The 16,813-nt window shown below is 51.0% G+C and overlaps 1 protein-coding gene across 2 annotated transcripts in view; it reads right to left on the reverse strand.

The window, feature by feature from the left end:
• Positions 1 to 16,813, reverse strand: part of SYNJ2 (synaptojanin 2) — a 117,541-nt gene that overhangs the window by 58,646 nt on the left and 42,082 nt on the right. For both annotated transcript variants that reach the window (XM_025382885.1, XM_025382886.1), the window contains exons 3-4: positions 11,675 to 11,945; positions 7,075 to 7,300 (exon numbers count right to left, since the gene is read on the reverse strand). In XM_025382885.1, coding sequence (XP_025238670.1) covers positions 7,075 to 7,300; positions 11,675 to 11,945 — 497 coding nt within the window. The remainder of the gene's footprint in view (positions 1 to 7,074; positions 7,301 to 11,674; positions 11,946 to 16,813) is intronic.

Below are 16,813 nucleotides of genomic sequence, written 5' to 3' on the forward strand. Positions count from 1 at the left end.
AGTGCCTAGATCCCAGACTGAGCAGCCGGAAGGCGACCCTGAGTGACACTTCCAGAGCAGTGGGAACAGAAACCTAATGGCCATAAAAAGAGAGGGACGAGGCAGGAAAACTCACAGGTGTGCATATACCTTCTAACTGAAAGGCTTTCTGCTGACCTTCTACTTCCGGATACAGTGTCTACAAACCAATTATCTCCAAGTCTGCATTCCTGGGAGGACACGCAGTCATCCTAACCTCCCTGAATGAGTCAGTGGCCTTATCTTGAAGAGCCAAATATTTATCTTACATCTTTTTTTTTTTTTTTTTTATAAAATAAGGGGACTTTTTGTCTTGTTTTTCTGCGTGGTGAGTCAGCACTGCAGAGCAAGCCCACCAGCTATGACTCAGCAGAGCCAAAAAGACTCAAGGCTTCCTCCCAAGGAGGCTGAGATGCTATCTACACATGCACACAACATGTGTGCGTGCACACACACAACACATGCACCACCCACATACGTGTGTATACAACATACAAATGCACACACTGCACACATACACATGACAAACACACGGCACACACGCCACACACATGCCTACACAAACGCACATGACACATACAACATGTACAACACATAAATGCACATACCATGCACACACTGTGCACATACAACCCGCGCACACACACACACAGCCTGCCTTGGGGAAGGAAGATTATTTATTCCTCCTAAGAAACATGTTAAACCAAAGCAAAAGCGGAGGAGCCCCCTTTTCTGGCTCCCTGAGAATTAATTCCTGAGAAGCTGATCCACCTGCCAAGAATCTCCACCTCAGGGAGCCAGTCTGCTCCTGGTCCGGTCCTACCATTTGTTTGCCAGACGATGACCGCATCGCTGTGCGCACGCTCCACTAATGGCCAGCAGGCCCGGCTGCGGGATCCTGTTTCCTCTGCAGGGGCCCTAGGCCAGTGTGACCTGCGGGCGGCACCACAAGGGGCTGACCTGCCTCCCCAGCACAGTCCTTCCTACTGGAGGCTCAGCACTCATTTCCTCAAAGTTGCTCCCTGCACCCTGGGGCGAGGCCACCGAGACGCAGAGCCTGCCACTTCCTCAGCTGTCAGTTGGACGGGGAGGCCACGCTGTGCTACCAGAATGAGTCTACCCGACTCTGTCCATAGGAGCATGGTAAAGGTCTTCAGAAGCATCAGACAGTCTGCTCCTGTACCATAAGCAAAGCTGCGAGATGCATATGGAGGGCTCATGACACGGTCCCAACACAGGCCCTCAGCTGTGACTTTGCAAACTCAAGGTGGTAGGATGTGCCAGGCTCCCCGAGGGACCTCCCCAGAATCCCAGCAAATCACTGGCATCTGAAATAGGTGAATCTCAACAGGGTCCCAGGCAGATTCCCCTGCAGACCAGGCAGCCCAATCCTCACAGGGCTGCTTCCCTGAGCTCAGCGAGGACCTGCAGGCTGAGCCTTGCTCCACTTTCCCAACTCATCCTAGAAGAACCGTCCTCAGCAGGCGGCTGCGGAGCCAGGGAACGCCGCGGGGCTGCCACTTCACAGGAGCATATTAACTGTGCGTTCCACTTAAAGATGTGTTTTGTATTTTAAAAACGAACTTAGATCAACCTAAGCATCTGTACTGCTATCAAGTGACATAAAAATATTCAGTGACTCCAGAGACAGAAAGCGAGGGGTTCCCTTGGCATATACAAGTGAGGCAACATGAGTTTCTTGCTTTTGAGGAACAGTCACTTCCCTGCAGCCATCTCTGCTCCTCCTGCCTCCATAATGTTTTAGAAAAGGGGCTGTCACACCTGTGTTGTTTGGCTTGGAGGAATGCTCACCCCCCACCAGGCCCGTGTCCTGGTCCCATGTGTGCAGGAAGCATGAACCCTCTCTGCTCCTCCGGTTCACCTGTGTTTCTTTCTGCTCCATGCCCCTCCTGCCTGGGCTGCGTGCAGCATACGCTTCTCCTGCCCTGGCTCTGCGGTGCTTCCCCTCGCCCTCCAGGCAGGGGTCACTAGCTGAACACCACCTATCACAAGTACCACCTGGAAGGGCAGCAGCGCCTGCCAGGGCCAGCTTCACCTGTCCCACTCCTGCTGTGCCCCCGTTACACCACCACTGCCTCCCCGTGCCCACCTGCCCAGGAGCAGAGCCTGGGACCTGGCAGGCTCAGTCAGCCTTTGCTGAAGGCCCACGCGGACAACCCTGGACTCAGCGCCGGGAAGTGATGGCTCCCATTCCTGGGTAGCCAGGCTGTCCGGGGTCTCCGATGGATGGGCCAGCCCGGGCACCTCCAGGCTCATCAGCACAGCCTGAAACATAAGCACCCAACCAAGAGCTACTGTGGGTGCAGGGCCACCTTCCCAGGGCCCCACTATGCGTCTCTTGTTAACAAAGTCACTGGGGTTAAGTTACGCTCTCTAGGTGGGGCGGGGGCAGCGTCCGCAGCTGCTGCATCCATGGATGAGCGGCAGGTGGTGGTGCCCAGCTGTCTGTCAATCACTGCTGCTCCTGGGCATGAGGTTGGGTGGGGACTTCATGGACAGCAGCCCTGTCTAGCCCAGAGGATGAAAAGGGACAAAAACCACACACTAGGAAGCCCACAAAGACTTATGGGAGCCAAGAAATCCCTCCCCAGCCCCGACAAGGGAGGTGGAGGCAATGTCAGCAGCATCGGGCTGTACCCCAGGAGCTGGAAGGGCAGGCTGTTCACATCTCTACGGCCTTGCCAGGCCGCCCGAGGTGGGAGATTCAGGAGATGTGGGGGCAAGATCCCTGCCTCTGAGCTCTAACAAGCAAGCTGGCAACACAGGAGACAAACGCCAGTCAGCAGGCACGCGACACGACGTGGCTGGAGCCAAGGCCCACCCTGGTCTGTGGCAGGGCTTGCTGGTCTGTGAAAGTGAGAAAGCAAAGACGGCAGCGAGAGTTCTCACCGGGCCACAGGCGCTGCCTATAAAGCACAGTCCTCTAACAGGAGCTGGCATCTGCATCCCAGGGTGAGCTGTGCCCCTTCCAAAACCCATATGGTGAAGTCCCAACTCTAGTACTTCAGAGCTTGTTTGGAAATAGGGTCTTTGCAGAAGTAACGGGTTAAGATGAGGACAGCTGGAGTAGGGTGGGTCCCTGATCCAGTATAACTGGAGTCCTGGAGAGACACAGGCAGAGGAGGACACATGAAGACGGAGGCAGAGATGGAGAGATGCTTGCCAGGGACCACCAGGAGCTGGGGGCAGTGCTCGGAAGGGTCCTCCCTGGGGGGCTTCAAAGAGACAGCGGCCCTGCCGACACCTGGACTGCAGACTTCCAGCCTCCAGAACTGGGAGAGAATAAGTGTGCGTTTTCAGCCACCCAGTTTGGGGTACTTTATTACGGACAGTCCCAGGACACTCATGCAGTTTGCTTTCATTTTCCGTGTTAGAATGTCTAGTGCTTTAGGAAGGACGGTGATGCTAAAGGACAGTGGTTCCCAGGGACTTACTTGATGAGATGCAATAAATGAGACCCCAAGTCTTAAAATACTGGTTGAAATCCAAAACCAGTATTTTAAATAAAAGTTAAAAATAAAAGGAAAGTAGTAACGAAGTGGGGCAGGGAAGGGACTCTCTCCATGCAGACATCAGCCAGAAAAGAGGAAACCACCCGGCTGGGCCACAGCTTCTCTCTCTCTCCTCTTTTTACACATTTAACTTTTATTTTAAGTTCAGGGGTACATGTGAAGGTTTGTTACACAGGTAAACTCATGTCATGTGGGTTTGTTGTACAGGTTATTTTGTCACCCAGGTATTAAGCCTAGTAGCACCCATTAGTTATTTTTCCTGATCCTCTCCCTCCTCCCACCCTCCATCCTCCACCCGCTGATAGGCCCCAGTGTGTGTTGTTCCCCTCTTTGTATCCGTGTGTTCTCATCATTTAGCTCCCACTTGTGAGAACGTGTGGTGTTTGGTTTTCTGCTCCTGCCTTAGTTTGCTTAGGGTAATGGCCTCCAGCTGCATCCATGTTGCTGCAAAGGACATGATCTCATTTCTTTTTTATGACTGCATAGTATTCCATGCTGTATACGCACCACATTTTCTTTATCCAGTCTACCACCGATGGACATTCAGGTTGATTCCACGTCTTTGCTATTGTGAACACGTCTCTGAGGAATCACCACACTGTTTTGCACAATGGTGGAACTAATTTACACTCCCACCAACAGTGTGTAAGCGTTCCTTTTTCTCTGCAACCTTGCCAGCATCTGTTACTGACTTTTTAATAATAGGCATTATTGTATGAGGAGGTATCTCATTTCACATAAGTCAAATAATATTCACACAAGTCAAATAATAGCCATTTGACTTGTGTGAGGGGGTATCTCATTGTGGTTTTGATTCTCATTTCCCCAATGATCAGTGATGTTAAGCTTTTTTCCATGATTGCTGGCCGCATGTGTGCCTTCTTTTGCAAAGTGTCTGTTTATGTCCTTTGCCCAGTTTTTAATGTTTTTTTTCTTCTTGGAAATTTGTTTAAGTTCCTTATAGATGCTGGGTGTTAGACCTTTGTCAGATGCATAGTTTGCAAAAATTTTCTCCCTTTCTGTAGGTTGTCTGTTCACTCTGTTGATAGTTTCTTCAGCTGTGCAGAAGCTCTTTAGTTTGATTAGATCCACAATCCTCAAAATAATAAGAGCCATCTATGACAGACCCACAGCCAACATCATACTGAATGGGCAAAAGCTGAAAACCAGCACAGGACAAGGATGCCCTCTCTCACCACTCCTATTTAACATATTAATAGTAGTAGAAGTTTTGACCAGGGCAATCAGGCAAGAGAAAGAAATAAAGGGTATCACAATAGGAAGAGAGGAACCAAACTATCCCTGTTTGCAGACATGATTCTTTATCTAGAAAACACCATAGTCTCAGCCCAAAAGCTCCTTAACCTGATAAACAGCTTCAGCAAAGTCTCAGGATACAAAATCAGTACACCAACAACAATCAAGAAGAGAGCCAAGGCCGGGCGCGGTGGCTCAAGCCTGTAATCCCAGCACTTTGGGAGGCCGAGGCGGGTGGATCACAAGGTCAGGAGATCGAGACTATCCTGGCTAACATGGTGAAACCCCGTCTCTACTAAAAATACAAAAAACTAGCCGGGCGCGGTAGCGGGCGCTTGTAGTCCCAGCAACTTGGGAGGCTGAGGCGGGAGAATGGCGTGAACCCGGGGGGCGGAGCTTGCAGTGAGCCGAGATCGCGCCACTGCACTCCAGCCTGGGAGACACAGTAAGACTCCGTCTCAAAAAAAAAAAAAAAAAAAAAAAGAAGAGAGCCAAATCAGGAACACAATCCCATTCACAATTGCCATGAGAAGAATAAAATACCTAGCAATACAGCTGATGAGGGAGGTGAAAGATCTCTACAATGAGAATTACAAAACACTGCTCAAAGAAATTGGAGATGACACAAATTGAAACACATTCCGTGCTCGTGGATAAGAAGAATCAATATAATTAAAATGGCCATAATGCCCAAAGCAATTTATGGATTCAAAGCCATTCCTATTAAACTACCAGTGATATTCTTCATAGAACTAGAAAAAACTATTTTAAAATTCATATGGAACCAAAAAAGAGCCCAAATAGCCAAGACAATCCTAAGCAAAAAGAACAAAGCTGGAGGCATCACACCTCCTGACTTCAAAATATACTACAGGGCTATAGTAACCAAAGCAGCATGGTACTGGTACAAAAACAGATACATAGACCAATGAAACAGAACAGACAACCCAGAAATAAGGCCGTACACCTAAAACCATCTGATCTTCAACCAACCTGACAAAAACAAGCAATGGGGAAAGGATTCCTTATTCAATAAATAGTGCTTGGATAACTGGCTAGCCATATGTGGAAGACTGAAACTGGACCCCTTCCTTACACCATATACAAAAATCAAGTCAAGGTGGGTTAAAGACTTGAATGTAAAACTCAAAACTATAAAAACCCTGGAAGACGACCTAGGCAATACCATTCTAGACATAGGAACAGTCAAAGACTTCGTGATGAAGATGCCAAAAGCAATCTCATTTTTAACCAGATATTTATGTAACAGCCTCGTTGATATCCACATTGCAGACATTATGAGCAGAATTGCAGCTGCTGCCCATGTTAGGGCCCCTGCTCCGATGTTCCTCCGAGTGAGGACTCCGAGAGGAGCCTCCTCCCATCTCCATACCCACCCTCTGAACACTGGAGCAGGCAGAAAGTCCCACACAGTAAAGGCAGGTGCTCAAACCTATGCTGGATTAAAGTGGCCAAAGTCCGCATAAGGCGTTCCTCTCACAGCAGCGGCAGTGAGAAGGGACGCAAAGCCACACCTTCACTCAGTAAACACAGGGCACTGAGCTTGCCCTGGCAGGAGTATTGTACATGTGCCTTCCAGGGCTTTCCTTTCTTACGGCTTACGCCACTGGTATTCCACATGGTGGCCTTATCTTACAGATTGCAAGTTAGAGCAAAAATTAAAAAGTTGTAAGACAGCATCTCTGGGAATGAGAACAGAATTTAGAAAAAACTTCAGGAGAAACTAAGCAGATGGCTATATTCTAGGGGAGCGGATGGGAGCGGCTGCTTAACACGCAGATTTCACAACTCTAGGGTGCTAATACTGGCTTCCAGGAGAAGCTTCAGTTGATTTAGAATAAAAAATAATGGTTTCTTCTTTCATCTCCCATTGTATTGATCTACTTATTTGTGTCCTAAAAGAATTTTCAAACCCAATTGGTTCATCTGTCAGCTGCCCTTGGAATAACTGCCCACCTTTCATGACCATGCCAAAAATTCCCGGTTCCTTTTTGTTAAAAATACCTTGGCTGAGCAGCATATTCCCAGCATGAGATGTGAATCAGAAAGGATACATCATGCAAACCAGAGGTCACATTTTCATGTAGAGCCCAATTACACGTGCTGTTCTCTACTTATAGGAGGGAGCCTGATCAGAGACCACTGCAAATACGCCAGGGCCTCTTCTGCCCTAAGTGGAAAGCGCCGTGCAAGAGCTGCAGCCACTCTGAACCATCTGGTGCCACAGATGGGCCTGGGCACTCACCTGCTCTGTCTCCACGAAGTTGGACACATGGCCGTCGTCGTTGATGCCACGGGTGTGGAAGCGAGCGCCTGTGCGCTCGCAGCTAACACGAGAGATGAGGCAGGCCTTGGCCTGCTTGTGGGAGGCGTACACAGTGCGAATGGTCACCACTCCGCAGATGGTCTTTAGCAGCCAGTCACAGCAGCTCACCTGGTGCTGCCTCAAGGGCACGTGCAACAGCTGGTTCCTGCAAAACACAGCCCCACACCAATTCCGGTCACCTGACATCCTCCAGTACGTGCTGCCTGGACAGCGAGTGTGGCTGAGGAACTGGGGGGCGCACGGTGCAGCATTCTGGGTCAGCAAATGCATGCTGCTCCCCAGTGGACTCTGAACTTCGGCTGTACAGATCTGGGAAGCTCATGTGCTTCAAAGAGATCTCAAATAGCAGGACCACTGTGTCATGTACAGGAGGATGGCCAGGGAGTCCTTTCCCAAAGCTACTATCAGGTCGTCACTGTCGCTAAATGGAAGCAAAGTTGGAGAGAGAGCCAGGGTGCACTTTTCGGGGAATCACAAAGGGGCCTCTGGTTAGCACCGTGGGCCCTACAGTTTTCATCGCAGGCCCCATCGGTAAAACATTAATCATCTTTTGTTATTAAATCATGATAAATAAGTGATTAAAATCGCATTAAATATGGGAACAGTTAAATTATCCATATATACACGCACACGTACCGTGAGATGAATATGACGGGAGCACTACAAAGCAATCCAAAATAAATTTTAAAAAGATCTGAGGAAAATAAAATGTAATGAAAGTTCAAGCATTCCCTCTCCATGCCTAGTGGATTGTTCTAGGCTCTGGAGTCCATGATGATAATGACAGGGTGACAGCCGACATTTATCCTGTGCACTAAGTCCCATTCTGTGTACTTTGGGGTGGATTAACTCATGTCACCCTTGAAGTGACCCTGTGTGAAAGGTATCATCAGTGACCCCCTTTTACAGATAAAGAAGCTGAGGCACAGAGAAGTGAAGTGCTTGTCTAAGGCCACAAAGCCAGCCAGTGGCGTCATGGAGCTTGGAGCCCGTGTTCTTCACCCTGAGCCTTTCCTGATGGAGCCCTACGTTACCATTTGCACTGGCAAGCGGCCACATTGTTCTCTCATCCCCGAGACTGGCTTGGCCCCCTTGCTCCAGCACCCAGGGGACCTGAGTGGTACCATTCTGAGGGCTCGTACTCCCTCCCAGGGAGGGGGACCCATCTCCAGGAGATGCCCTCTTACAGGGCACTGAGTGAATCTAGATCACAGTGCCCTACTTGTTTAAAAAAGGCAACACGATTCCTGCCCTTGAGCCTTCCTCAAAGACAGCAGCAGCATTTTCTCATTGCTGGAAATCTGTGCTGTGAGCTCTGATGGGTCCTAGGGGGCTTCTCCAAGCTTCCTGCTCTCAGGTCAGCCTCCCCAACTGTGACCGAAGCCACATGCATCCCTACAGGGAGCACAGCCCGCGTCTGACCCCTTCTGAGGTCGCACGGCCACAGCGCTCCTCTGCTTGAAAAAAGATGATTAGGAAGCATTGCTGTACAAAACCGTATGTCCCTCTTCCAAATCACCCTCTCAAATGTAGATGATAAGCCAGCTTCTGAAACACATATATTAAATCTGCATGTGGCATCAAGGCAAAGCCTCCAGAATATTCCAGAGTCTGCCACCTACACAGCTATGGCCACTGTCACCAGGGCTCAGGAGAAGAAACCTTTTGCCAAGGGGACAAGCCTTAAATCAGCCCTGTTTCTAGTGACACTGCCTGGCCCTCTGGCGGGAGGATGGCTCATATCCAGGACCCGCAAAGAGTTTCCTCCCAGGACCTGATTGTACTGGGAGGCAACTGTCAGTGTGATCAATTACCAGCCCAGAAAGATGAGTTCACCCTGCTGCTCACTCTCCCTTACGTGCCAGCCACGCTCAGCGTTGACCCCATCTGACTCCTGCTGTGGGTCTCCAGACCTCAGACACTGCGCCACAACAGTGGGGGTTTAGGCGATCAAGCCCAGGACCACGCTGCCTGTGGTGACTCAGTTGTGGTCAGTTCTGGGGGCTCCACCCTGAGCCCAAACACCACGCCCCAGCGTGTTACAGCTGAGGAGGCTGGCGACTTCCTCCTCTCCCTTCAGAAAGGGACACCATGGGGCTCCTCCTTCCCAAGCTCCTTTCAGCCCCCACCTCGTGAATCCCCTTTGCCTCCCTTTGTTAGCGCCCCTCACACCTCCAGCCAGAGCTGGCAAAGGGAAGAGAATTTGCAAAGGTGCTGGTGCAATTCAGATCCGCCACAGATCCCCTCGGGGTTCCAAGGACCCTCACTGCTGCTGAGAGCTCTCACCTCTGCTCACCTGACAGTTCTGGTTTCAAATAGGTTCATGGCATCCACAAAAAGATACCTCATAATACACAGCCCCTCTGTGCCTAAGCTTGGCCACCTTTAGGGGAACATGTAACAGTTCTGGGGCACATGCTTGGCCCTGCACAATGGAACTAGCGATTCACAGAAATGCCACCCCGGAGGCTGCTAATCAACCTGCGGTCTGCAGACAAGCAGCACTGGAAGCTTACTAGAAATGCAGCATCCTGGCCCAGCCCAGACCTGCGGTCCCAGAATCTGCATTTTTAACGAGATCAGCAGGAGAGTCACGATTTTATTATTTATTTTATTTTATTTTATTTTATTTTGAAATGGAGTCTTGCCCTGTAGCCCTCCAGCCCAAGCTGGAGTGTTTATTTTATTTATTTTGAGTGCAGTCTCGCCCTGTAGCCCAGGCTGGAGTGCAATGGCATGACCTCGGCTCACTGCCATCTCAGCCTCCTGGGTTCAAGCGATTCTCCTGCCTCAGCCTCCCGAGTAGCTGGGATTACAGGCGTGTACCACCGCGCCCGGCTAATTTTTTTGTATCTTTAGTAGAGATGGGGTTTCACCATGTTGGCCAGGCTGGTCTCAAACTGCTGACCTCAGGTGATCCGCCTGCCTCGGCCTCCCAAAGTGCTGGGATTGCAGGTGTGAGCTACCACGCCCAGCCTTGATTCACATTCATTTTGAAGTCTGAGCACATTACTGGTGCCAAATATCCACAATACCAGAGAACCAAAGAGGATGTGGGGGTGGGGAGTGTTGGGATGGACACAGGGATGTGGGGAGGGTCCCCTTCTCCCAGAAGTCAGGAATTCACTTGTGTGGCATCCAAAGCACCAAAGCCAGATGAAAACCTATGGATGCCTCTGGCAAAGGGAGAGAGGCACAAACAGGTCAGAAGTAAACCTCATAAGTCCCGTCTCAGAGCTGGGAAAACTGATATAGCTTCAAAAGGCAGACACTGGATTCTAAAACATTACATTAAATGAGGTTCATTGGAACCACTCCCACGGCAGGACTTTCCTCACTTTTGCTTCTTCCTAGCATCTCTAGGCATCAGTGCGAACTGACGGAAACAGCATTATGTCCAGAAAGGGCAACAGATAATTTACATATTTACAGGGTTGTCCCACTCTTGTCTCTGTCCTGCTGTGGAGTGAAAAGCACCAGGAGATCTTAAATATACAGAAATCCAGCCGCCTTCACCTGGGCTCCAGGACTAGTCTTAGTGCATTGCTACAAGTCCCCTTGGGCAGGGTGACTCAGCTTTCCCGTTGATGGGATTGGTTTAGCGTTGTGATTACCAGCTTGGGACCAGGAGCCAGAATGCCTGGGTTCAAATCCTGGCTCTGCCACTTACTAAGTGTGTGGAGTATGGCAAAATTCCCTCGACTATTCATGCCTCAGTCTCTCTATCTGTAAAATGGGGTAACAGAGCCTCTGCATAATTATTATAAAGGTTTTTATTATAAGGATGAGTTATTACCAGCAGAGAGATCTTAGCATGGTGACCCGAACACAGTGCTTTATAAACATCAGCTGTAAACAGCTACACACTGGAGGTAACCATAATTGAGAAGACTGAGTGAATCCAGGCAGAAGCACAGAGCTCGGTGCCGGGACTGAGGAAGCACTCGGCAGACGTCGGCTCTTAGATTTTTTACTTATGGAACAGGGTTTCTTTTGTTTGTTTCTTTTGTTTTTTTGAGAAAGAATCTTGCTCTGTCGCCCAGGGTGGAGTGTAATAGCACCATCTTGGCTCACCGCAACCTCCGCTTCCTGGGTTTAAGCGATTCTCCTGCCTCAGCCTCCCGAGTAGCTGGGATTACAGGCACCTGCCACCGCGCCCAGCTCATTTATTTTTTTTTATTTTTAGTAGAGATGGGGTTTCGCCATGTGGGCCAGGCTTGTCTCAAACTCCTTACCTCAAGTGATCCACCTGCCTCGGCCTCCCAAAGTGCTGGGATTACAGGCGTGAGCAACCATGCCTGGACCAGGTTTCTTTTCCAAATCTACATTGAACACATTCCCTGAGGCCAGGGGTCGGGGTGGCGGTGAGTTCAGGGTTAGCTTTCCTCTCACTGTGCTGAGAGCAGGCCTGGGTCCTAACTCTCCAGGGGTGCCCCATAACCCGGGGGTGGTGCAAGTGGAGGTCAAGGCCTCAGGTGCCAACCAGGGCCCACCCTCTGCAGGGGACCCAGGGCCTCACCAGAAGAAGGAGTTCCCCCACTCAGAGCTGTCGTCCCCCTGCTTCTGCGTGCGGACAGTCAAGTCAAAGTGAGAACCGTCGTTGGGCCACGAGAAATAGAACACCCCCGAGCTGAGGATTTTCTTCAGAGCTATGAGGCGTTCCTCCTCCTTGGCTTCTTCCTGAAGAGGGTAAAAGTCGGTGGCGGTGATTTTGTAGATTTCAGCATCTGGAATTCTGCCCACAGATGTGCAGCCTGTCACCAACACCAGGAAGCTCAGAGACGTGCCACCTGGAAAGGAAATCAGACAGGAGAGCTCAGGGTCGCAGCCAGTCTGACCGCCTGGAGCTCCGAGGGGACAAACGGAGCCCAGGTTCAACCGCAGCCAGGAAGGCAACGTCTGTGCACCTGCGACTTCCCACGGCACTGCTCAACTCAATGGCTCAAGAACCTCCCCTGTCCCGTAAGCCTCGGGCAGGACTTCTCAAAGTATGGGACCCTGGCCAGCAGGTCAGCATCTCCTGGGAGCCTATTAGAAATGCAGATTCCTGCTGCCCAGCTGCCTGGGGCTGGGGCAAGCTTTGCTTTAACAAGCCCTCCAGGTGATTCTGATGCCCCCAGGAGTCTGAACATTACTGGCCTGGAGCCCTTCCAGACCCCCAGGACCTGCCCCCAAAGCCTTTCCAAATCACCTTCCCCAGTGCCTCCTCAGCCACTGTCTTGACTCAGGACCCTTGGCCTGGGGTCTGTCTTCCCCTACTCCGTCACAGGAGTGGCCTTCCCAAAGCCATCAGATCACAGCCGCTCCGCCCTTCCTTCCTGCACAGCTCCCATTCCCTGCAGGACTGCAACAGAAGCTCCCAAGGCCCTCCCCACTGCAGCCTGCCGCTGCCCCACATGTGGGCGGACACCCTGGCCGGCTGCTCTCCTGAGCTGGCTGTCCTCCAGCTGGTCCAATGTGCCATAAGCATGACCTCACACCCTGGGCTCTTGCCCAAGATACTCCCCCTGCCTGGGACGTCCCACCACCATCTGCCCAACAAGACCTCCATGACCTCTTCTCCACGTACCTCCTGCCTGTCTCTGCCCTCACAGTACTTCGGGCTTCGGGCCCAGCATTCCATCCTCTGGAACAGCATGAGTGTCCCTACATGCTCCGTGGGGACCATCCTGCCTCTTCCCTCCCCTCTTCACCAGAAGAACTCCTCCTCATCCTTCTGGGCCAAGTTGGCAGCAACTCCTCCAGGAAGCCTTCCTTGCTCTCCCAAGACACGGACAGGCACCCCTTGTACATGCCAATAGCATTCCCATCAGCAGTTGTCACACAAAGCTCATGACCTCCTTCCCACCCTGTACCCCCAGGGGAGGGACTTCCTTGGGGCAGGACCATTTTATCATCGTCTCCCGGCACCGCACACACGCGGTTTGCTGGATGCTTCCTAAATAAATTCCTGCCAAATGCTACCAAGACCACCTCGGACCCTGCAGCCAGGGGAATGAGGCAGCCCTCTCTGGGGCACCACTTTGCTGTCGCTGACGGCTGGTTTTCTGTTCCCTGTCCCCCACTGCTCACAAGGGCACTTCACAACACGGTATGTATTGGGGGTGCCTGGCAGCGCCGTGCCCCACTCTCGGGACAGGGCCCAAGAGATCATCAGGTAGAAACTGGCCTTTGGGGGCTGGCAGGGCTCTAGTCCCAAGGACACTCTTCCCACCCCGCTGAGGTTTAAAGGATCCAGCCAGCGAGATCTTCTGCGAACGATCAGGGGCCTCTATCTAGAGCCATGGTCTGGAGATGGTTCAGATCTCTCCACACTCTGGGAAGGGACCCCAAAACAACCAATTCCACCAGCCCCTCACCCCAATTTCCTCATCATACTTCAAAGGGAGAAGAGTGCTGCTTGTGGCAGGGTGGCGTGTGGTTGTCATTAAAGTGTGTTCCTTTAATGAGCGGCTCAGGGCTCCCACGGGCCTGCTGATATGCCATGGGGTAGGGGTCCCAGCAGGGTGGGGGGTTGACCCCATCACATCTCCCCAGACACATCCTCAGGAAACCACCTAAGAACAAAGGAAGTTATCACACTGGGGACAGGGACAGGGGTCAGAGTTCAACTTCTCAAGTAGGACAGGTGGGGTTCCGGGGTTGGCAGCCTCTGATCAGAACTTGGCCACAGAGCAGTCCCAGCACCCACCTGCCTTTTCTGACATGCTCAGGGCAGGGAAAAGCACAGTTCAGCAGAAGTGCCCTCGGAGTGGCAGGAGGATGGCCCCTGTGGCTGCCAGAGCTATGGAAAATTTTGCATGACATCACTCCGTACGAGTCATAAGCTGATTTCTAGCACCACTTCCTCAACAGCCTCCGCGTGGGGGGCCTGAGTGCCTGGCAACAGTCCCAGGTTGCATTTCCTGGGCAGGACCACGGCCTAGGGGAGGCTGGGGGAAGGAACACTGTAGCAGCCAGGAGAGGCTCTTAACAACAGCATTGCCACAGAGCTCTGGGGCTCCTGGGTCCAGGGAGGAGAGGGTCAGGAGTGGTACAGGGGAGTAAGGAGAGCTGGCGTCTGGTGGGCGCAGGGGAGCTGTACAGGCACAGACTCCATCCTCCTGCCCACCGCAAAGGGCACCCTTACCAGCTCCGTTTCACAGGGAGGGAAATAGAGGCACAGAGAGGTTAAACAGCCTGCGCAAGGTGACAGAGCGGGGAGCTGGGATCCAAATCCACTTTCCAGCTACAGTGCCTGGGCAAGTTACTCAAGCCAAGTCTGGCCCCAGAGCTGGTGCTCCTAATTATACCTCCTTGCAGATGACATTGCCAGCCTGCTTACCCATGCTGCTGTCTCAGGGCTACCACTGCCATTTCACACACGCGTGACCGTCCCCCAGGGAAACTGAATCACTCACCCAGGCACACAGCTAGTCTGTGTTAGAGCCAAAACGCAAACGTAGGTTTCACTTTAAGCCCATGCTCCATCTAGCCCCAAAGTCCAGCAGTTTCCAACCAGATTGGTTTGCTGTACCCTTTACGTCTGTATGTATGCATGCATGTATTATTTATTTATTTGTTTTTTGAGACAGAGTTTTGCTCTTGTCACACAGGCTGGAGTGCAATGGTGTGATATCGGCTCACCGCAACCTCCGCCTTCCAGGTTCTAGCGATTCTCCTGCCTCAGCCTCCGGAGTAGCTGGGATTACAAGCATGCGCCACCATGCCCAGCTAATTTTGCATTTTTAGTAGACGGGGTTTCTCCATATAAGTCAGGCTGGTCTCGAACTCCCGACCTCAGGTGATCTGCCTGCCTCGGCCTCCCAAAGTGCTGGGATTATAGGTGTGAGCCACCACGCCCGGCTATTTTTCCTTTTGAGATGGAATTTCACTCTTGTTGCCCAGACTGGAATGCAGTGGTGCAATCTCAGCTCACTCCTACCTCCACCTCTTGGGTTCAAGTGATTCTCTTGCCTCAGCCTCCTGAGTAGCTGGGATTACAGATGCCCGCCACCCTACCTGGCTAATTTTTTGTATTTTTGGTAGAGATGAGGTTTCACCATGTTGGCCAGGCTGGTCTCGAACTCCTGACCTCAGGTAATTCACCTGCCTCAGCCTCCCAAAGTGCTGGGATTAGAGGTGTGAGCCACTGCCCCTGACCTGCTGTACCCTTTAAGAGTGTGGTCAACCAGTGTACCTGCTATTAGCTGAATGTGTGCACCCCCAAGTTAATATGCTGGAGTACGAACACCCAAGGTGATGGTATGAGGAGGTGGGGTCTTTGGGAGGTGACTGGGTCATGGCAGTGGAGCCCTCATGAATGGAGTTTGTGCCTAGAGAGCTCCTATACCTCCTCCACCACGTCAGATGCAGAGAAAGGCAGCATCTATGAAGCAAGAAGCAGGTCCTCACGGCTGACCAATCTGCGGGCCGCTGCTCTCAGACCTCCAGCCTCCAGAACGGTTCAAAATAAATGTCTGTTGCTGATAAGCCACCCTGTCTCCTATGGAACTTTGTCACAGCAACACACTGGACTCAGACAGCGTTCCCTTCCCATTTTAAAACTGTCACTGAAGGTTTTCATCGGTAGTTGAAATGGTTGTAAATAATATATTGTGCAGTGTATTCTAAATATTGACATGTAAAACTAAGACTCTGGGAGTCTATTGTCAGTATCCCATAGTAGTAGTAGTCAGAATCTACGCAGTAATGTGATACTCATCGCCATCTATTATTTACAGGATTGCAGGAACATGCTCTTTTTTACCACGTGGAACTTTCACTCATATTTCCAGTCCCCCCTCTTCGGAATTCCATCCTAACGTAGCATATTTGGTGCTTCTACGTCCTGTTCTGATCACCCCATCAGCCCTGCAGCTGTGTGTTCCTCAACTCCAAGTGTTTAAAAAGAGACTTCTGGTTTATCATTCCAATGAAACCTAACTGGTCAAACAATGTAAACAACACAATGTAAATAAAACACTTTGCCAAATAATTTTTTTTGGCTGTCCCCTTTAAAAGAGTGTGGTCAACCAGCGTACCTGCTATTGGCTGAATGTGTGCACCCCCAAATTAATATGCTGAAATACGAACACCCAAGGCGATGGTTTTAGGAGGTGGGGTCTTTGGGAGGTGACAGTCTTGCTCTGTCACCCAGGCTAGAGTGCAGTGGCGCAATCTCGGCTCACTGCAACCTCTGCCTCCCGGGTTCAACTTCCGCCTTTCAGGTTCCCTGCCTCAGCCTCCTTAGTAGCCGGGATTACAGGCATGCGCCACCACGCCCGGCTAATTTTTGTATTTTTAGTAGAGATGGGGTTTCGCCATGTTGACTGGGCTGGTCTAGAACTCCTGACCTCCAGTGGTCCGCCCACCTTGGCCTCCCAAAGTGCTGGGATTACAGGCATGAGCCACCGTGCCTGGCCAACAAATAATCATTTAATACGAAAAGTAATAATGTGTTGGAACTATCTCTTAATGAGATGAATAAATATTTATTGAAGGAATGAAAGTCGGTTCTGCACAAATTCTAATTCTAGTTTTCATTTTTGTAGATGCAAACACTAAAAAATCCTGTTCACATTAATAAATAGACGAGAATGGAAAGGGCTTCATTGTAGAAATGTCACTCAATTCTTCAAAGTCCTTCTGAGTTAGCCTGAAAAACGACAATAACCTG

Source organism: Theropithecus gelada, chromosome 4 (genome assembly GCF_003255815.1).
Source record: "Theropithecus gelada isolate Dixy chromosome 4, Tgel_1.0, whole genome shotgun sequence".
Lineage (NCBI taxonomy): Eukaryota > Metazoa > Chordata > Mammalia > Primates > Cercopithecidae > Theropithecus > Theropithecus gelada.